Here is a 23153-nt window from a genome sequence, read left to right as displayed (position 1 = left end):
GCTTCCTTTTAAACATTGTGGGAGAGATTCATGAAGGAGGTATTCTTCAGAACTATTCAGTTGGAAGGAGGGAAGGTCACTTGACTTGGAAACCAAGCCTCTAATTAATCTTAAAAGTAGGGTGTAGATCCCACTAATCTGTATACCAAAAAATAGCAAGCAAAAACAAAAATCCAGAAATGGAAAACATGAGGAAAAATATATGTAAGACATACAGAAAACAAATAGTTAAGTGGAACAAATACTTCCTTATCAGTAATTAAAAATAAACATGATCCATTGATAGGTATAGGAGATTCAGCTTAGATATAAAAAGAAAGGAATTGAAAGTGAAAGAGTAGAAAAAAGATATTCCATGCAAATGATGACCAAAAGAAAGGTGGGGTTGTTATACTAATATCAGAGGAAGTAGACTTAAAAAAAAAGAAAAGTATATACTGATAAAACTTCAATACACTCAGAAGTTATAGCAATTATAAATGTATGTGTACCTAATGAAGGAGCCTATGTGAAACAGAATTAAAGGGAGAAAGAGGTAGTTCTACAATAACAGTAGTGGACTTCAATACCTCACTTTCAATATGGATAGAACAGCCAGATAGAACATCATTAAAGTAGCAGAGAACTTGAACAACACTGTAAACCAATAGATGTGTACAGAATACTCCACCTAACAATGTATTCTTCTAATGTATTCACCTAACAATGTATTCTTCCCAAGTGTGCTTTAGACATGCTCCAGGATAGATTGTATGTTAGGACAGAAGTACGTCTCAATAAATTTTAGAAAGATTGAAATCATAGATTCAGTTACTCTACTTCAGAACTGGCTGGTAGTATACTGGATCCTTTTACAACTATTTTCTTAGAAGTTTTTAACCTTTTCAAGTATCACAACACCTTTTAACATTAAATTACAGCAGATAGGGCCTAGAGTTGTAACTCGGTGGTAGAGTGCTTGCCTGGCACATGTAAGGCACTGGGTTCGATTCTCAGCACCACATATAAATAACTAAATAAAACAAATGTCTATCAACAACTAAAAAGTGTTGAAAAATTATAGCAGACAGCTGCAAAATAATTTTTGTACTTTGAAAGAATACAAAAGCACACGTTAGAGTAATAATAGTCAATAGTTTTTGAGTTCTTAATGTTTTAAGCACTTTACATGTATAGACTTAACTAAACCACACTACAATCTAATAAGATAGATTCTGTTTTCTTCAATTATGGATGAGAAACTGAGACATAGAAAGGCTAAAAATTTTGCTCAAGTGATAAAACCATTATTTGAACCTGATGATTTTAATTAGGACTTTTAGTCTTTTTTTTTTTTTTTTAGGGACTTTTAGTCTTAATCCCTAAGCGATTCTTTTTCTTTTAGCATATGCTTTTTCAAACCTCTTATAATACAGCCCAAGATTCCCAAGGATCTATAACTCAAAGGATGGGGACTGCCATTTTCTCATTTAATTCATCTAATAGTCTATTATACATTTTTTTTTAGAGAGAGAGAGAGAGAGAGTTTTAATATTTTTTTTAGTTTTCGGCAACACAACATCTTTGTTTGTATGTGGTGCTGAGGATCGAACCCCGGCCACACGCATGCCAGGCAAGCGCGCTACTGCTTGAGCCACATCCCCAGCCCTAATTCATCAAATAGTCTATTAGAGTCAGTATGATCTTAAATGAAGACACTAAAACCTTGAGAGTTAAGGTGTGAAAGGAATATGAGTAGGTTGAGCTAGAATTTGAACCCAGGTCTTCTGTTTCATATTTCAGATTTTCACCTGTTCTATATTTTGCTTCTGGAAGTGGTTTCTCAAGAAGAGAACCAAGAGATAGTCTAAAGCATAGGATGAAGAGAAGCCAAACTTTGCCCTTGATCCAGCATACGTTTTAGGCAACATTGGCCTGTAACTAACCCTGATGTTAGCATGTGCTATATATAGGGACATCTGTACCTTCAGGTCACAATGTATGGAAGGCCCACATGACATCAAGGCTCTTAGAACTAGGTGCCATCCAGTAGACTAAGCCATTGGGAGGGGCTTCTGTACCTTCAGGTCACAATGTATGGAATGGGCTTGACATCAAGGCTTTTAGAACTAGGTCTGTCTGGTAGACTAAGCCACTGCAGGTGGGTCTTTATGTCTGGACCCTGCTGTGCTTCATATTGACATCTGGGACAAGATCCTTGTTTCTTAATGTGTGATTATTGTGCCTACTCTATAAAATGGGTATTACCAACACTTAATTAATCAAGTCTGGAAACATAGGAAAACTCATAAATCAAGTATGGAGTGTGAACTCTTGGCATTTCTGTGCTTGTATTTAGAAAATTTCTTAACTATATAGTGTTGGCTAATCTGCAGAGATTTTAAAAAACCTACACTGTAAAAAGTGAGGATGCATATATGTAATACAGTGGTTTTTGTTAGTTACTTTTTTTTTTTTTTTTGGTAAGCTGTGGAATCCTTTCCTTAAATAGCATCCTAAAGAAAAACCCACTGTGGAAATAGTTAAGAGATGAGTTTTGGGTAACCCTAATTCCATTCTGAATGTATGGAATTTCTTCATACATGCTTCCCCATTGGAATTTCTATAGGACTCATCAGACTACTAATAGAAAGCCACTGATTAGTTCCTTCTTAATAGGAAATATAACTGCAATTTAATGAGTCCTGTTGTACAAGGAATATGCATAGTCATATCATTTCTTAATGGCCACACACTGTAAACACTGAACTTCATTGGTGAGAGGATATGCCAACACTATAGAATAACACTCACTGTGAAACCCATATGTTTAGAAAATAAGAAAAGGAAATCTGTAATATCCTGCTTTATGCTACTATTATACAATGATTTATGTTGGTTTTGTTAAAACTTGTGTATAATGAATATTTTTATTGCTTTAATACTAACTTTGGAAGAAGAAAAATTGCCCAAGTGGCCTGTGTACAATGCCATCTACTATCCTTTTTCAAGCTTATCAGAAGTTGGAGCTGTTTTTTTCTTAGAGGCAGTATAAAATAAATACCATACCCGGTGGGTACCAATGCTTTTTGACTCACTGAGTATATTTCTTTATCATAGTTTTAAAAGCCAAGTAGTGTAGGGTAGGTAGCCTGTAATCCCAGCAACTCAGGAGGCTAAGGTTGGAGGATTGCAAGTTTGAGGCCAGCCTTGGCAATTTAGTAAGATCCTGCCTCAAAAATTAACAAGAAAAAAAGGCAGATTGGGTGGGGATACAGCTCAGTAGTAGAGCATCCCCTCTTAAATCCCCAGTACTGCACCCCGTCCCCCCCCAAAAAAGAAATGTAATTCTGCAAGGTTTAAAAAGCAGAACACAAGGCTGGGCTTGTAGCTCAGTGGTAGAGCACTTGCCTAGGATGGGTGAAGCACTGGGTTCTATCCTTGGCACCAAATTAAAATAAATAAATAAATAAAGGTTAAATTCTTTTTAAAAAAAAAAAAAAAAACATTTATTTTTTAGTTGTGGATGAACATAATACCTTTATTTTATTTTATTTCTTATGTGGTCCTGAGGATTGAACCCAGGGCCTCGCACGTGCTAGGCAAGTGCTCTACTGCTGAGCCACAACCCCAGCCCAAAGGTTAAATTCTTAAAAACAAAAAAGGCAGAACACTTTTGCCCAACCCAGAATCTCTAGTTCTTCTATAACAACCACTTTCTTTTTCTCTAGTTCTTTTCTAATACTGACCTCTCTATTTTTTTAATATATGTAATTTTTTAGTTGTAGATGTACACAATATCTGTATTTTATTTTTTTATGTGTTGCTGGGGATTGAACCCAGTGCCTCATGCATGCTAGGCAAGCGCTCTACCACTGAGCCACAACCCTAGCCCACTGACTCTAAAGTAACATTGATATTGACATACATTTTTACCTTTATATTTTATGCTTTGGAAAGTAGAAAGTATATACTCCTCACATACTTCCAATTTTTAGTTAAGTAAGTATTCACTGTGAATTATGACATGTAAATATTACTTATGGCTGATATCAGGTGGTATGTTTTGGTTACATTTCTTTTCTTAAGATTCTTTTGGAATGGTTGACATAAAACTCTTGTTAGGGCTGGGGTTGTGGCTCAGTGGTAGCGCAGTTGCCTGGCATGTGTGGGGTACTGGGTTTGATTCTCAGTACCACATACAAATAAATAAAAAAATAAAGGTCCATCAACAACTTAAAAAAAAAAAACAACTCTTGTATATTAAGAATAAGCCTTTTGACATATATGTTGCTAGTATCTTTCTCCAGTTTGTCATTTGATTTTTTTTTAAAGTAGGATCAGTACTGAAATTTAAAAAAAAATCTTATTATTTTGATACGGGTGATTGAATCTACAGGCACTTAACCACTGAGCCACATCCCCAGCCCTTTTTATATTTTTTTAGAGGCAGGCCCTCACCAAGTTGCTTAGAGCCTCACTAAGTTGCTGAGGTTGGCTTTGAACTTGCATTTCTCCTGCCTTAGCCTCCTGAGCTGCTGGGATTACAGGTATGTGCCATTGTGCTTGGCAGTACTGAAATTTTTTAAACTAGATTTATGAGCTGTCTTGTGAACTGAAGACTTTATTCTTTACCATTCTAGTTGGATGGTTCATCTTACTATTCCTAACTTTCCTTGTTGGTTCATCTAAAGCTAATGTCCATAGCTACCAGTTTTACAATTCCTAGAGACTCCTTACTCTCAGATCTGTTCTAAGTTAAAGGTGGGCTCTAAAGGAGAAGCAGAGCAGAAACATAGTTGGAACATGCCAGCTATGTAATTACATAAACATAATTAATAACATCATCTAGCATTTATTGATTGCATTATAATTTAGGGATTTTGCTGTGACGTAGATAATATTTTTTGTATTGAGTATATCAAGAAACTGAGGCACAGAGGTAGCGTGCTCACCTGGCATGCGTGCGGCCCGGGTTCGATCCTCAGCACCACGTACAAACAAAGATGTTGTGTCTGCCGAAAACTAAAAAATAAATATTAAAAAAAAATTCTCTCTCTCTCTTTAAAAAAAAAAAAAAAAGAAAGAAACTGAGGCACAAAGACTTAATTAAGCCTCACTCAACCAGTGATTAGCAGAGTCAGAAATCACACCCCTTCCATCTGACACCAGTGCTGTCCCCACTTTTTCATATGTCTATTTATTTGTTCAAGCAACAGATATTCTTTGATTCTTTATAGGCCCATGCTGGGGCTATGCTCAGTTAATGTTGTTTCCTTTGTGAAGAAACTACTTTGAAAAACAGTTTAACGTCATCTAATAAAGCTTAATATTTCTATTCCGTATGGTCCAGTAGTTTAATTCCTAAGTATGTATATCAAGAGAAAATTTTGCACATATATCCTAGGAGCATATACTAAAAATTTCAGAGTAGCACTGTTTAAATTACAGATAGTAAAAATTTGGAAATGATCCAGTATCCATATATAGGTAAATGGATAAGTTTGTTATATTTTTTCATATAGTGGAATATCATATAACATATAAAACTTATAAAAATAACATAATTAACTACAGCTGTGAATAATGGTAAGCGTGAATTTTAGCACAATAAGATTGAGTGAAAGGACTGGAGATGTACTTCAGTGGTAGAATGCCTGCTGCTTAACATGAATAAAGCCTTTAATATAAATAAAGTTTAAAATAAATAAAGTTTAATCCCTAGCACCAAAACATAATTGAGTGAAATAAATAAGTCATGGAAGCTAAAAACAATGAAAACTTAATAGCATGTTTTAAAAATATGTACATGTACGATAAGATCATAGTTTAAAAAGCAAGGAAATGGTAAACTTAAGATTTAGTATACTCCTAATTTCGTTTGAAAGGGAGATTAGATGATACAATGGAGAAGAGCACATAGATAGATATGAGGAATTTTAGATGTTTTACTTCTTATTTTGGCTAGTAGCTTCAGTATTTTATATTAAAAGCAATTGACTTAAAAAAATGAAAGAAATCTTTTCACATGCTATAGCATTTCTGAACCTTGAAGATGCAAGAAGCCAGTAATAGATACATGAAGTATCTAAGATAATCAAACTGAGAAAACAAAGAAGAATGGGGCTGATGAGAGAAGGGGAAAACAGGGAACTGTTGTTTAATGTTTCAGTGTTGCAAGATGAAAAAAAGTCTTAGAGATCTATTACAGGACAGTGTGTCTGTACTTAACCACTACTAAACTGTATACTCAAAAATAATTTAAATGATCATTTTTTTACTTAGGAATAATTTTTTTAAATGAAAATGAAAGTAATCCATGTAGAGACTAAGGATGAGCATATTAATTAACCAATTATTTGAATAATTCCTTTTCTTCTCCACCAGAAGTTAAAAAAAATAAGGCAAGGGAAAACAAAACAAACAAAAACCCTGCCAAGACAGAGACTTCTTTATCAGGTATTGATACATGCCATAAGAATAGGCAAATAGACCTTCAGACAGAATGAGGATCTCAGAGACATAACTTTGTGTAATGGGAACTTTTTTTTTTTTTTGTAGTGGGGATTGAACCCAGGGGCGCTTAACCACTGAGCCACATTCCCAGCTCTTTTTAATATTTTATTTAGGAACAGGGTCTCGCTGATTTGATTAGGGCCTTGCTAAATTGCTGAGGCTGCTTTGAATTTGCTATTCTCCTGCCTCAGCCTCCCAAGCCACTGGGATTACAGGCATGTGCCACTGTGCCTGGCTGTAATGAGAACTTAATATACCATAAAGCATAACAACCTATCAATGAAGAAATTAGGTTGTGTTGTGAAAACAAACTCACCACAAGGAGGAAAATTAAAACTAGGTTTCTATATAGTACTGAGTACAAAGGGGATTTAAGATAATTTAGGGCTAGGGATTGTAGCTCAGTGGTAGAGGGCTTGCCTAGCATGTAGGAAGCCCTGGATTTGATCCCCAGAACCTCAAAATTAAAAAGCGGTTTCAAAAGCAAAAACATCTTCCTAAATATTTTTTGTTTTCTCTTCTGGGACAAAAATAGTCACAGGTGAATGTATGAATTCAAACATAAAGTACATTCATTGATGTGGACAGGCAATAGTATAAAGCTGACTAAAAGTGTGTGTGTGTAAGTGTGTGTGGGTGTGTGTGGGTATGTGTGTGTGTTGTGGTGTTGGGGATCCAACACAAGGCTTTGCACATGTGTCACTCAGCTACAGCCCCAGTCCAGAAGCAAATTTTATTTTATATATATAATAGTCCGGGAGGGTACCCTTTTTCTATAGAAATAGCAAATTGGGGCCAGGGGATAGCTCAATGGTAGAGTGCTTGCCTATCATTCATGTAGCTCTTGAGTTCAATCCCTAGCACCACATACACAAGAAGGAAAAGAAAAAAGTAAAGCTTATGAATTTAATAAAAAGAATTATAGGTAAGAAAGATTTAATAAATTTAAATACATTGAAATTAAGGATTTGAGGCTAGGGATGTAGCTCATTGGTAAAGCACTTTGTTGAGTGTGTGTGAGGCCCTTCTTGATTCAGTTTCCAGTGTTGCAAAACAATAAAAAGGATCTTTTTGCCTGAATATCCCTACAACTTCTCAGAATCCTAGACAGTGACTGAGAAAATATACCATATAGGAAATGATGTCTAGTATTTTAAGAATTATACTAAGTTCTTCAAAAATCTAATCCTGTGTTTTTTAAAAATTAAGGATTTTTGTTCCATAAAGGTTACCATACGCAAAGTTAACATAACCTAATGGAGAAGAGATTAGTAATGATTAATCCTGGCAGTAGAGTAATACCTAGACTATACAAAGGAACTTCTATGAATCAAGGAAAGATAGTAACTCCAACAGAAAATCTGGCAAAGGGTACAACAGAAAATGAGGAAATCCAAATGGCTATTAAGCCTGAGAAGAGAATGCTTAAAGTCCTTAATAATTAGAAAATGCACATTAACATTAAAACAGCAATGAAGCTGGACATGGTGAAGCACCTCTCTAATTTCTTCTACTCAAGAGACTGAAGCAGGAGGATCACAAAGTTCAAGGCCAGCCTGGGCATTTTTAGCAAGACCGTGACTCAAAAAATAAAAACGCCTGGGATGTAGCTCAGTGGTGAGTACTAGCCCAGCATGTGTGAAGTCCTGGGTTTGATTCCCCAGCACAATAAAACAAACAGCAATGAGTTATTACTTTGCATCTATTAGACTGTCAGAAATTAAAAAAAAAAAAAAGGCCTAGTGTTGGTTGGGATCAGAGGCAGTAGGAGCCTTTGTGTAAGCTTTTATGTATATAAGGACTAGTGCAGGCATTGTGGGATAGCAGCATGGCATTGCTCAGGTAGACAAAATGTACATACACACCGTGATACATCATGAAGGGGACATTTGAGAAGGTCTTCATTTAAGTGTAACTTGTGGCAGTAACTCTCAGTCAGGAGTTGGAGATAATCTGGGTATCTATTTCTGAGAGAATAAGTAGTTAAAATGTTGTAAATGGGTCGGGTACACTGGTATATGCCTGTAATCCCAGCAGCTTGGGAGGTTGAGGCAGGAAGATTGTGAGTTCAAATCCAGCCTCAGCAATTTAGTGAGGCCCTGTCTCTAAATAAAATATAAAAAAGCGCTAAGGATGTGTGGCTCAGTGATAAATTGCCCCTGGGTTTAATCCCTGGTAACCCCCACCCAGCCCTGTTCCCAGCCCCCCCCCCAAAAAAAATGTTGGAAATGCATGTCATGAAACTGCATTGCAGTTAAAAGCAACATATTAGGTGTACCTCTAGCAACTTGACTGGAACCCTAAAAATATAGTGCTATGTGGGAAAAAGAAAGAAACAAATATATAGTATAATGCCAATTGGGAAGTTAAAATACAAAGAAAGAAACAGTTTGTATGAATGGACACAAACAAAAATATGCATATTAAATACGTTAGAATGTTCTTGGGATGAGGAATGAGAATAAAATATAATCAAAACAACTCCCCAGAGAACGTTGTATAAAAGGGAGGCAGTAGGGTTGTTGTTGAATAGCAGAAACATGAATTATTTGAGATTAGCCATGAGAACTTTCAAAGAAAACTTTCTTATGGCATGCCAAGAAATTAATTGATAAGGCTTGTGTTTCTCTCAAACTGAATAAATTTGTGTGTTCTTCACTAGTGCAGGTTAACAGCCCAGTCTCTTAGGGGGATACCCCTGACCACTGATTGGAAAAATACTAGGTCTGCTTTACTAGAGGAGGGTTTCTCAACAGGGAGACTATTGACATTTGGGGTTGTTTTTTAAGGGAGGGCTGTTGGGTACATCATAGGCTGTTTAACAACCTCCCTTTTTAAAATATTTTATTTGGAGACAGGGTTTCCCTGAGTTGCTTAGAGCCTCAGTAAGTTGCTGAGGGTGGGTTTGAATTTACAGTCCTCCTGCCTCAGCCTCTCAAGCCACTGGGATTACAGGCATGTGTTCCTGTGCCCAACCTGAGTTTCCTTTTTTAATGACTTGCCTAAATTTTTTCTTGACTGTCATGTACTTTCACAAACCCCCGTTTACTCATCTTGCTGCCTCCTTTCCAGCGTTTCCCCCACAAATGTAGTGAAGGATGGCAGGGAGGCAGCTGGAGAGACAGAAGGTCTAGATTGGAAGCCTAACTCAGGCCACACTTCTTTTTTGGCTTCCCTGTAGCTTAGTTTTCATCATGTATCCAGAGTGTAATGTTACTTAATCCTCAACTCCCTCAGGGATATTAAGGGAAGGGATGAGTTTATGCCTGGAAAAGTATGGGTTCTATTCTTAAAAGATCTCCAAGGAGAAACTTTCATCATCTCTTCTGCCACCAAAAATAGTGTCTTTTCAGATCCCCTCCCCACCGCCCCGAACTGCTGCAAGTTCCCTCTTGGAATGGATGAGTGGCAAGATCTACCTGAAAATCTTTAAAGTACTAGATTTTTCTCAGACCAAGACTTTTAAATGGTTACTAGGATGCTGCTAGAGACTGCTTACTAAGATGATACAGGGTTGTAATCTACTTTCTATGAGAAAGAAAAGAACTTTTATCCTCAGATATAGTAAAAAATTCTAGATATGATATATGCCATCTTCCTCTAAGCCTTGCCTACCTCTTTAGACTTATTTCTCACCTCTTGAAAAGACTGGTTGTTTTTCTCCAGCATACCATGTTTCTTCATCCTGGAACATTTATCCTTCATCCTGGAACACTTATCCTGGAACACTTATCCCTTTTGCACCTGGACCTTCTAGACAATCAAGACAGAGTTTGAAGGAGGCATCCTTTAGGAAGCTTTTCTTGGTTCCCCCACTTGGGTGAAGTACCTTTGTTAGTGTCTTACTCCATTATAGAACTTACATTGCTGAATTGTAGTTATTTGTTTCTCCTCAGCAGACTTAAGATCTTGGGGAGGATTTTTTTTTTTTTTTTTAATTTTGAATTACCCAGTCCTTAGCATAGTGTCCAGTAAGTGCTTGTTAAGTGGCTGCTTGATTGACTCTTGCCTGAGGATGAGACTTGGAAAAGAAGCCATTTTTCTAGGTATTAGAAGAGAAGTGCTAAGACTTAGTAAATTTACTCTGTACTTCTCTGAACCCTGCGGGAGAAGGGTCACAAAGGCAGATTTTTCAGGTCAGTATCAGGGAAGAATTATCTAGCACATATATTAGCAATGGAATGGTCTGTCTTATGTGATAAGGATGACCATTTGCTAGGGGTGCAATTGGAGGAAATTGCCAACTATGTTTCTGCCTTGTAGAGTATTCCAGCAATGTGTGGAGACTTACTAGGTCATAGAAATTATATTGAATATGTCTGCTTTCTGGTTATGTACTGCTTTCCAGATATCTAAAGGCAATATAGCCAGGCCTTTCCATAGTTGTCTCCAGGCCTAATATCCCAGTGCCTTCAGCTGTTTGTTGTGTGATTTTGTTTTCAGTTGTTTGTAATCCTGGCAGCTCTTTTATGGCTATGCTTATTTGTCAGTGTTCTTTGTACAGTGTAGTCCAATGACCTGAACCCAGAGCCCCAAGAATGCTTGGACAAAGCAGAGAACAGTAATCTGCTTCCTCCTTTATTTTGGATATTTTCTTAAGCAGCCTAAGTTGTCTTGGCTTTTTTGGCAGCAGCCCTATTGGCATTTACTCTGTTGCCATTTGTGGGCAACTGAAACCACTAGATCTGTTTCATGTGAACTGCTATTAAGTTACTCTTCCCCTATCCTGTACTTGACTGGGCAGTTAGGTTTCATTATGTGATTTTGGTTCTTTATTTCATCTTATTTGCTCCTGGAATGTTGTAGCTAGAGCATTAGAAATAAATTTTATTCATTTTTGGTCTTGTTTCTTTTATTTCTTTGTTTATGCCCTCTCTCTTTGCCCTACACCCACCCTAAGCTTTATGCTGTCCAAATTTTGGTAAACAAGTGTTTTGTTTTTTTTTTTTAATCTTCATTTTATTTATTTATTTATTTTTATATGCTGCTAAGGATTGAACCCAGGGCCTCGCAAATGTAGGCAAGCGCTCTACAGCTGAACCACAATCTCTGCCTGTAAGCAGGTTCTTCAGCCAAACTATTCATGAAAATACAGAGCAAAGCCATGGAACGCATTGGAAACATTTTCTCTAAGTGACCTCAGTCCATTTCTCAGCATTTTTCAAGCCGATTGTTCTGTTAACTGTCTCTTTCTTAATTCTATTACATGGACTTGAAGTTTTCATTTCATTCACAATATATTCCTTTTCAACCATGGTAGGTGATCCCTGCCTACAACGTGGGGAGATGGAGAGGTGATGAGAATCCTGAAAGTTACAAGCCAAGAAAGACTTGGAAGGCAACTGGTGCCTGGGAAATCATTTTATGAATTCTAGTTCCTCTAAGATTAAAGGGATCTGAAGATTGTCTTGTCTGTCTTCACATGGATTAGAAATAATTATGAGGTGTCAATTTCATCTCTACCAATATACCTTTTGGTGATGACACCCTCTCAACTAAAACCAAAAGGTAAAACCAAAAGGCATTCCAACAAATATGGATGAGCTCTTACTGTTAGCATCCAATTTCATCTTCTATACTGTTGAGCCTTGTGGAGAGATAAGTGGGATGTTGATAATTTTTATCTTCTGTCAGAAAAGCTGGGATTGTCTCACTAAATGTTTGCTGAAGGAATCAGTGAATTGGTTTCAGGCTTGTCTTTAGTTTCAACTTCATATTTTCAGATTCAGAGAAAGTAGAAATAGCTTTTGTTTTCTCTATCCACCTGCCCAAATCCAAGCCTCCTTCAGAACCAACAGCACTCTGCCTCTTCCAGAAAATCTTCCCTGTTATAATAGTTTCTGTACATACTGCTGCATCTCTCCTTTGAACTCCCATGTCAGTATTTGATGCTTTGCTTCACTGCCTAATTTATGTGTTTATGTCCCATCACCCATGTTCTTGGAAGAGATGTCAGGGTGAGGCTTGCCATTATTTTTGTATTTTCCATAGTATTAGGTACAAGTGTTTAAAAGAACTGTTAACCAAATGTGTCTGCATAAGCATTGCCACCAGGTGGCACCAGAGTCCCTGCCTTTGCCAAGCTAGCCATTAAAAAAGGCTTCCTTAATGAAGTTTCAACTTATTTACTAGACAAAATGCCAATAAGTATTATGTCTCCACTTTCCCAGGAAGTCTAAGATACAGGGCTGCTTAACAGGACTTTCAGATGTTAGAACTTGAAGGGGTTTGAGAATCAAGTCTTCCTTCAAAGGGAAAGGACCTCCTTGGATTACCTTGATGAGTTGGAGGCAGAACAGAACTAGAATCCAGGTCTACTAGTTTCTACTAGGCCATCTGGCTTCAAAGGGCTTAATTCCATCTCTAAATTTCTCTATCTCTGTCTTCTGTCTTCTCTCTCTCCCTGTCTCTTTGTCCTCCTCTCCTATTTTCTTTCTCTCTTTTTCATGATGTGATTTAAGTGGCTTTTTTACCCTAAAATTTCAAGACTGATAGTTAAAAAATAAGATAAATTTTTTTATTCCTTTTATACTGATACTCAAACTTAACTCCTAATTATGTCTTTGTCCAACTCAGAATATAATCCAAGTTTTCTACCTCTCACTTCATCTAAAATGTACAGAGCTGCAGCTTGTACAGAGAAAATTATCTTGACCTCAGATACCCCCTCAGAACGTGCTGTAGATAACATTGATGGGCAATGTGGAAGAGGCTATTAGAGCAGGCTAGTTTTTATAAAAACTGGATGGAGACTAGAAGTCCTGTTCTTTCTTAAGACAAATGTGGCCAGACTGTGTGATTTAATTCTTCTCTAGTCTCTGGGCTTACTGTCTAGTTAACAACTGCATGAGCCTGTTTAAGCAAACAATGTGAAGAACAGAGAACCTCCTTCCATTCCCTTTTAGAAATATGATTCTGGTTGTTTGTCCCCTTGTTAATCCATAGTTGATTGTTGTGATATATTTTCCTGGTTTTATCCCAGTATCTCCTAGAAAAGCACCTGGAGCTTGGTGCATCCACACTTTGTATTTAAGACCAGAATATTCTAGAGTGTTTTATTTGGAAGAACAGTTGTGGGTTCCAATCATGGCTTGCATGATTCACTGACCAGTAGTCAGCACTCTTTGACTCACAGAATGGGAAACTCTAAAGCAATGTGGTACTGCTCACCATTCTCTTCTCACCTTTTATCCCCTTTCTCTTTTTATCTATAAAATAGCACTAAAAAACTCAGGCATTTTCTTGCAGAGTAGTGAGTGAGGGAATGATAGCTACAGACAGCCACTCACTCAAAAGAAGCTAGCTGTACACTGTACTCTCCAGTGTTAGCCACCAGTCACACCTAGCTATTGAGTACTTAGAATGTATTGTAAATATGAAATACACATCAGATTTAAAAGTACAAAAAAGTAAAATACTTCTTTGATAATTTTAATATTTTGGGGCTATGGTATAGCTTAGTGGTAGAGCACAATATTTAGTATGTTCAAGGCCCACGGTTCATTCCCCAACACCAAAAAAAATAACTTTTAATATTTTGTTCATGTTGAAATTATGATATTTTGGACATATGGGTTAAATAAACTATATTAAAATTAATATTACCTGTTTTTCTAATGTAATTAGTAAAAAAATTTAAATTATTTATGTGGCTTGTTGGATTTCACTGGTCTAGAAATCCCTAAGGACACATAGTTTTTTAGTTTACTATGGAACATCAGAAAACTAGCTGCTACTTTTCCTTTCTACAGCTCTCCTTTTATAAATTAAAAAAAAATTAATGTCTTTTAATTTTATTTGGTGACTTTACGAAGAAAACCTCCATTAAGTACTACCTTTAAAAAAAAAAAATATCTACTGCTCATCTGAGAATAGTGACATCCAGTTAAAGTAGGGTAGTTGAGGAGGAAGTTATGAGGCATTGGAGAGCAAAAGATTGGTGATTACTCCAAACTTTTAGAATTAGAATTGTTCTATGTATTTGTAACTCTTGAGATAACAAGTATAAGTTACACATCTGAAGGAAGGTAAAAAGACACTCTTTTAAAAAAACAAGTGTGTCTCCATCTTAGGGAATCTTACTCCAGCCTAGTCTTATTTTCCTTTTATTTATTTATGCAAATTTATTAAGGGCCTGTACTGTGCCAGTTTACTAGCTTAAAGGAAATGAATGATTATGGCCAAGTCATTGCCCTTAAGCAGCTTATATAGGTAGCAAATGAATTTTAAACCCCCCTTATTATCTGGATAAGCACTGTAATAATGGTAGAAAAGAAAATACTTTTGGGGAACTAGAAATCATGGCTAATTCTCACTGGAAAGGAGACTGAAGGCTTCATGTATCTTGGTTGTATTATTATCAGGCAGAAAGGAAGGTCGGACAACTTAAAGGCATAGAGAGTGGTAAGAGATGCCCTTCCACTGGTATCTCCTCCATTCTGTCCTTATTGGATGCATGGGGACTAACAAAGAAGTTGTTGCTCTTGCTATCTCAGCCAGGCAAGAGATAGCAAGAGCTTAAGTGGAAAGGAAAGAATACATTCAAGATACAGTTGAATGAGGGATGAAAGGGAAGATGCAGGCATGGTTCCAGGTTTTTAACTTTGATCACTAGTGGGGTTGCCTTTATTCAAAACTGGAAATGTGGGATAGGATCAGGCTAAAATAGAAAACAAGCTATCTGCACTTGCAGGTAGAGCTGCAGAGGGAGCTGGCTAGAGCTGAAGTGCTTGTGTTTGTGTTTCAGATGGTGACCCTCTTTCAGATGTGGGTTGTTCCCCTCTATTTCACAGTGAAGCTGCACTGGTGGAGATTCCTAGTGATCTGGATCTTCTTCTCTGCTGTCACAGCCTTCGTCACCTTCCGAGCCACACGGAAACCTCTAGTGCAGACAACTCCAAGGTGAGAGTTTAGGCAGTGGGGAAGAGCTTGGGCTTCCTGAAGCTAATGTGCTAGAATGCATGAGAGGAAGATGGGTTTAGGCTGAAAAAATTGCAGTTTTTGTCTGCCAAAAGAATTTGGTGTGGGGCCCCCTCTAAAGCAAGCTGATTGGGAGACCCACACCCCTATTCACAGATTTAAAAACCTCAGATAATGTAGCTTATTTTATGGTTATATCCAAGGTCTGTTTATATCAAGAGCAAATAGCGGGGCGTGGTGGCACATGTCTGCAATCCCAGCTACTCGGGAGGCTGAGGCAAGATTGCAAGTTCAAGTCTAGCCTGGGCAACTTAGCAAGACTCTATCTCAAAAATTAAAAAAAATTAAAAAAGAAAGAAAAGAAAAGGAAAGAAAGGGCTGGGGAGCTGGGGATGTAGCTCAGCGGCAGAGTGCCTTTGGGTTCAATTCTGAGTACCACAAAAAAGCAAGTCCTGGTGATCTTTATGGTCTCATTTTAAATATTATTTTCTGTGGACCCTTCTGCTCTCTAAATTAGATTTTCCATTTTATTCTCTCATAAGGCCCTATAGTTTTCTTTCATAGAACTTATCACAATTTATAACAAAATATTTTTTTGAACGTCTATCTCCGCCACTGAACTATTTGTGTAAGATCAGGAACCATATCTATTTTGTTGGTCACTGTATATCCAGACCTTGCCACAAGGACTGGCACATAGAAGCCTACTTTATGAATTTTGGTTGAATGAATGAATCAGTAAATTTGCAGTTTTCCAATAAACAGTAATTCTTTCTTGGATTACAAAGGGCTGTTGCCTATATACTTCTTTGTACTTTATCCAATTGCATTTCTTATTTAATCCTCCCAACCAGCTTGTGAGGTCATTTAACATTTACTTGACAGAAAAAGAGATTTTTCTCATTCATTCATTCAATAAGCACCTGCTATGTGCCAGGCCCTGTGCTGAGCGCTGGGGATACAGAGCTGGATAAGACATGGTCCCTGCCCTCAAGGAGTGCTCGGTTTATTGGAGGAGATGGATGAGAAAGCATCTGTTGCACTGCAGTTGGTAAGTGCTATGAGAGGTGTGCACAGGTCCAGGATAGCCTAACAGGGGAACTGGCCAGCATCAAAGTTGAGACCACCTGACTTAAAACGATTTCAAAGTTGCAAATTGCTCTTCTTTCTGTTCTTATGTTCCACTTTACTGTAAGCTTTTCTCTGGTCTTCAGAGTTTCAATGTACAAGGGAAAGTTGGTGATCTAGAAGTCCCTCTCTGGGCCATGATAAAGGGTATAGGTCCTGGAGCCAGATGGCTGGAGTTGTAGCTCAGTGGTAGAGTGCTTGCCTAGCACATGTGAGGCACTGGGTTCAATCCTCAGCACCACACTAAAAAAATAAATAAAAGCATCGTGTCCATATACAACTTAAAAAAAAATGTGATAACTGTTACCTCATATAAGGTGATATAAAGAAAAAGTGCAATAAAACAAAATGTTAAGAGCCACGAACTGACAAACAGCATTGACTTCTAAATGAAATAATTTTTAAAATGTGTCAATAGTATGGAAATATTTTATAATAACTAACATTTGATAGTGCTGTACAGTTTCAAAGCACTTTTATAAACATCCTCATTTATTCATTCAGTGTTTAATGAGCATATTGTACCAAGAAATGGGCTATGTTAATGAGGTAAGAAAGGTAATGTCGTTTTCCCATTTTACAAAGAAGTAAACTTGTCTCAAAGTGATTTGAGTTAACAAAGGTACTTAGCTAATTCCACCAGTGATTTCATCTTTCCTTGAATTCTCTTTCCTGACAAGAAAACTAGCCTTCCCCATCAATCTTTTGAGAGTTATTAGGTTTCACTTCCTCACCCAAGTAATCTAAATTTGAGATGACATAGAGCTGTCTTAGATCAGCTGTGCCCTTTCTTACGAGACTGAAACTTCTTTTTAGGAATCTCTTTCTTTTGCTTGATCTTAGACCAGGAAAATATAAAGCAGTAGTTCCCTGAAGATGTTTTAGCAGTTGAGGAAGTGAACACCCTTGAACAGTAATACAAATTGCTCAATAAGTCTTAAGAATAGACCTGATGTCCCTATTTATATGAAAATAAAGAATTCTGGGGGTTGGGGTTGTGGCTCAGCGGTAGAGCACTTGCTTAGCACATGCAAGGTCCTGGGTTGGATCCTCAACACCACAATAAATGAATGAATGAATGAATGAATGGTGTTCAACTACAATTAAAAAATAAATATTAAAAAAAAAAGAATAAGAAATTCTGGTGGTCTAATAGATCTAGAGGCCGGTGTCTCTGCATCAGCTCTACTGAGTATTTTATTTCCTTTCTCCAGGTTGGTTTATAAATGGTTCCTGTTGATCTATAAAATCAGCTATGCCACTGGCATCATTGGCTACATGGCGGTCATGTTTACCCTCTTTGGTCTTAATTTATTATTCAAGTGAGTACCTTTTGCTTTTGGTCTTGCTGATGTTTAGGGAAGAGCGGCTAGTGAGATGTCCTTTCTTGCTGTAGTAAGTCTTGAGTATTAACAAAGGGAACATGACACCCAGGATAGGAGACGTGGGTACAGTGGGGAGAAAGGAGATGACAGGCCTTCTGTAATTTGTACTGGCAGAAAACAAGGAATATTTGGATATATACAAACTCAGAGTCTCAAATTTTTGGTTATATTTTCCAAAAAATATGTATTTTAGTGGGAAATTATAACAAAAGTAAGTTTAATAATGATTATAACCAGTTACCCATAATTCTCTAACAACAATTTTCCTTGTCCACATGCTAGTTACTGCAATATTCACTCTACTTGAGATGCCTTATATTCAACTATACCAGGGACTGGCAGAATACATCCTTTGGAACAAATGAATCCACTTCTTGCTTTTATAAAGTAAAGTTTGATTGTAACATAGTCATGCTTCAATTATGCATAGTCTGTTTGCTTATCATCTATGGCTATTTTTGCCTAAAACATTGGAGTTGAATAGTTGTGACGGAGACCATATGGGCTGCAAAACCTAAAATGTTTATTGTCTGGCCTTAACAGAAAAGGTTGCCAAGCTTTGGGCTAAACAGTTGAACTCATTTGACCACAGTTGGCCACACCTGGCGACAGGTCCACTTAGAATGATACAAAATAGGAAACCCAGCAAGGCAGTGTTTGCAGGAGTCTTCACAGTAGTCTGAGTGTTCAGGTATGATGGAACCAGTTAATACTGATAGATGTGGGAACCATCTTGGTCTGTGAGCTGCATCCCCCTAGGAACACATCCAGTTTCCAGAATATCCCAGTTGCAGTGTACCAATCACAGGTCGTGTTTAATATATAGGTGGCATTGCCTATAACACATCTGACATTCCACCTTTGTGAGACATATGAGGAAGCAATTCTAGGAAATTAGCCTGTGGACGCTCAAGTCCTGTGCCATTATTGGACACTTAAGTTATTTTTAATTTTGTACTATCACACCATGGCTGTGTCACTTCCTGAGGTACATCTCTAGGTATTGATTTATTTTGTCCTAAGCTCTCTAAAAGCTCTCTATCAGTTTACAAGTCCTCCCACCCCTAATTGAGGCAGAAACCAAGAATTTTGAGCTTGGAAATTGGCGGGTACAATGAGTTAATTGGTCAAACGAGGGTGGAAGTATGGTTTCCTGGATGAAGTAATGGTGACTGGGCTATTTATCAAAGGGGGTCCTAAGCCTGGGATAGTACCCTGAAGCTAAGGAAATTTAGGACTCAAATTTAGATTTATGAATGGAAAGGCAACTGACCCAGTATACTATAGGTGGGACTATCTTGAAACCAAAAGGCGTTTATGTTAGAATAAGTATAAATAAGTATTACTTTATGTAGTGAGAGGACACCCATGGAATCCTTTCTTCCAGGGATAATACAGGCTGAAAGAATAAACAGGCTCCAGAAAGGTTTAGAGGAATTCATCACTGTAGAGTCTAAAACATCTCATCAAAAGAAAACAAAGATATTTCCAGGTATCTTCCTAACCTGTGTGGTTAAAAAAACAAGTCAAGCTCTTTTTGGTCCTTGACTGCCGCCATCATGGGTCGCATGCATGCTCCCTGGAAGGGCCTGTCCCAGTCGGCTCTGCCCTATCGCCGCAGCGTCCCCACCTGGTTGAAGTTGACATCTGACGACGTGAAGGAGCAGATTTACAAACTGGCTAAGAAGGGTCTGACTCCCTCACAGATCGGTGTGATACTGAGGGACTCACATGGTGTTGCACAAGTACGTTTTGTGACTGGCAATAAGATCTTGAGAATCCTGAAGTCCAAAGGACTTGCCCCTGATCTTCCTGAGGATCTCTATCATTTAATTAAGAAAGCAGTTGCTGTTCGAAAGCATCTTGAGAGGAATAGAAAGGATAAGGATGCTAAATTCCGCCTGATTCTGATAGAGAGCCGAATTCACCGATTGGCTCGGTATTATAAGACCAAGCGGGTCCATCCCCCAAATTGGAAATATGAGTCATCCACAGCCTCTGCCCTGGTGGCATAAATTTATGTATGTACTCAAACAATAAAAGCATTGTTTAACTAAAAAAAAAAAAAAAAGTCAAGATTCAGATAGTTGGATGCAGTGGTGCATGCCTGTAGTCCCATCTATGTGGGAGGCTGAGGTAGAGGATTACAAGTTCAAGGCCATCCTAGGCAACTTAGTGAGACCCTATTCAAAAAAAACAAAATGAAGTAAACAAATTTAAAAAGATTCTGAATTTTGTTTGAATGGTATTTTTTCTTTTTCCCTTTTTAGTGGGAATTGGACCCAGGGGTGCTTAACCACTGAACCATATTCATAGCCCTTTTTTAATTTTTTTTAGGGACAGGGTCTCACTAAGTTGCTAAGGGCCTCACTAAGTTGCTGAGGCTGGCTTTGAACTAATAATTCTCTTGCTTCAGCTCCTGAACCACTGGGATTACAGAAGTGTGCTATGGCACCTGGCTGAAAGGTATTTTTTCTATGGTTGGTTTCTTTTTACTTGCTTAAACTGTACAAGGAGGAGAACAGAATTGAAAATCTTGACCATTTTTATACGGCTGATTATGTTAATTGGTGTAAAAACCATGAGTCTAGTTAGTGAGTTATAAGTTTGATGAACAAATTCAACTTTCTATGATGAATATAACTTACAACTTTAAGTGAGCACATGTAGTTCTTTGTACAAATATTTTAAGGTAGTTTTCTATAATATTTATAGACTCAGGTTTCAAACTTTTGGTCTTTGGAATTATTAAAAAAATAAACTTCCTAATATTATAAAGATCTTTATTCTTAGTAAATAGAATTGGACCAAAATTTAACTTTCATGGCATTATGCAGAATATGGTTAGATGCAAATTAAATTTTTCTGGTAGCTAGTATGTAAACATTTAATTTCTTTGGGATAATATGCAAAAATCTAGAATATTATGTAAATACTCATAATATACCAAGACAGGAAACATTTATCTTCTATTACCCTGTCTTCCTGGGGATCTCAGGCACATCTCAGGAGGGAGGTGGGGCGTAGTTTGTACCCAGTTGCCATCAGTTGAAACAGTCTCAGAAGGATATTTGGCTACCATTTTGAGTTTCTGCTCTTACAGAAACACTAAATCTAGGCATATTGTGCCCTTCTTTTGGAGGACTCAGCCATTTCAACTTGGGCAACTGGCTCAAGATGAAGCAACTCAGTGAGTTGCCAACTTCTACACTGAAATTCCAACATTTGGTGTCCAGTAGTTGCCAACAGTAGAGTCCCCAACACATAGGCAGCTAGGGCATACTCTGGCTTGGTCTTTGTAGCTGACAGTGGTAATTAACTTCTTTAAAAGATGTCAGTGGGTCATATTAAAAATAGATAGCAAACAGAATTTGATCATAATTTGCCAACACTTGGCTCTAGCTTTTGAATGATCCTGCCTTGTGTGTCCCAAAGTAGTAATCCAGAGCAGTTGTGTCTCAGGACAGGCTTTATTGACTGTGTTGCTTTCCTTACAGGATTAAACCAGAAGATGCCATGGACTTTGGCATTTCTCTCCTCTTCTATGGTCTCTACTATGGAGTTCTTGAGCGGGATTTTGCAGAAATGTGTGCAGACTACATGGCATCTACTATAGGGGTGAGTTTACCTGTGCTTTTAATACTGCCTTCTATCACCTCCAAATTTTTCTGGCTGGCATCTCTTGCTTGATGAAAAGAGAAAAGCACTAAGGGATAAGATAAGCCATATGAAATTCTTCAAGACATGGGTAGTATGCATGGAAATTCCTTCCTTAAAGTTTGGAAAGCCAGATGTCAGATATCCTGTAGTTTTTAACTTTAGGATCATTAACATCCTAGTAGGGGGTTAAATTACAAAGGTGTAAAAAAATAAATGTCCTTATGCAAATAAAGTTTAGTATCTAGTGGGAAGATGTGTATTAAAGTAACACAAAAATAAGCATAAAATCACAACTTTAATTAAAAAATCATGAAGGAAAGTTTCATGATACTATTAACAAATATAATAGTGACACACATTTGACCTATTCTTAGGGCTCAAAGATAACCTCCCTAAAGAAGTGACTGTTGAGCTGACTTGAACAATAAGTAGGAGTTAAGTAGATGAAATGTGGCTCATTAGAGAAATTAGTGTGTGTATGAGTACTGTTTGGGGAGCAAGGGTCAACATTTTTGAGGCACTAAGGCTAAAGTGGTTGTACAGCTGAGAATATGGTGGAAGTATCTGGAGAAATAGTGGCTGGGCAAGAAAAAAAACCCGTTGGCTACATTAAAAGATTTTAATTATTGTACTAAAGATACTGGGAGGCTGAGATGAATGACTTTATCAGCCTTGCATTAAACAAAGATTAACTGGCTGCTGGGTAGAAAACATAATTAGAGACGGGTATATATGTTCGACTGGACCACTTGAAAAGACCCTGGCTGTTATTTGGGCAAGACAAAGGTGACTCTGATTATGGTGGAGACAGTGAAAAGGGAGAGAAGTATTTTGAAGGTAAGTTTGATAAGGCTTGGATATAGTTTGACTCTGGAGATTGAAGGAAAAAATACAAAATGTTGGTATCAGAGTTGGTGCTTGTGACCGGGCAGTGTTTGGATGGTAGTGCTTTTTGCAGAGTAGGAAATAACTGAAGGAGGACTAGGTGCTGACCATGGAGAGATACTTCAAGCTTAAAATATGGGTGAAGTAACAGTCAATCTGAGAGACCCAAGTGCACATCCATAGTTTTTTTTTACCAAAATGGAAATATATTTTTGTTGGTTTTTATTTATAAAAATGATGTGTTCTCTTTATAATTACTTAAATAGCATAGAAGTGCTCCCCATCTTAGTTTCATCCCCTCACACCCCAGCCAAATAAACCCATTCCAAGAATGAATATTTCCATTATTTTTCTGGTAACTAAGTACAATTTTAGGCCAAAAGTTTGTCAGTATGATGGGGCTAATTTTATTTTTCTTAAACTGGATCAAACTGAAAGCAGTGTGTTTTGGATCAGTTTTTAGTCAGCTGCTCTAGTCTGAATATAGTTTGAGTGTGTTCCCCAAGGATTTATGTGTAGGCAGCTTGATACTCAGTATGATGGGGCTGAGCTTATAGGACCTTTAAGAAGTGGGGCCTAGTAGGAGGTCATTAGGTCATTGGGTATGCCCTTGGCAGGGATTGAAGTAGTTCTTGAGAGATTCTGAGTTAGTCTTGGGAGACCAAGTCATTGTTAAGATTG

General features: G+C 37.5%; 1 protein-coding gene, 1 non-coding gene and 1 pseudogene across 3 annotated transcripts in view; 2 read left to right on the top strand and 1 right to left on the bottom strand.

Annotated features, from left to right (window-relative positions):
• The window catches only part of Rnf121 (ring finger protein 121), a 60725-nt gene that overhangs the window by 26214 nt on the left and 11358 nt on the right, over positions 1-23153 (top strand). For both annotated transcript variants that reach the window (XM_076846723.2, XM_076846724.2), the window contains 3 exons: positions 15242-15396; positions 17757-17864; positions 21425-21545. In XM_076846723.2, coding sequence (XP_076702838.2) covers positions 15242-15396; positions 17757-17864; positions 21425-21545 — 384 coding nt within the window. The remainder of the gene's footprint in view (positions 1-15241; positions 15397-17756; positions 17865-21424; positions 21546-23153) is intronic.
• Positions 3798-3869, bottom strand: Trnaa-agc (transfer RNA alanine (anticodon AGC)). Its single transcript has one exon. It is a non-coding gene; the product is annotated as a tRNA-Ala (tRNA).
• LOC143391317 (small ribosomal subunit protein uS15 pseudogene) lies at positions 19460-19998 on the top strand (annotated as a pseudogene).

Source organism: Callospermophilus lateralis, chromosome 2 (assembly GCF_048772815.1).
Source record: "Callospermophilus lateralis isolate mCalLat2 chromosome 2, mCalLat2.hap1, whole genome shotgun sequence".
Taxonomy (NCBI): domain Eukaryota; kingdom Metazoa; phylum Chordata; class Mammalia; order Rodentia; family Sciuridae; genus Callospermophilus; species Callospermophilus lateralis.
Note: the sequence above shows the minus strand (reverse complement) of the source record. Positions and strands in the feature narration are given on the sequence as shown.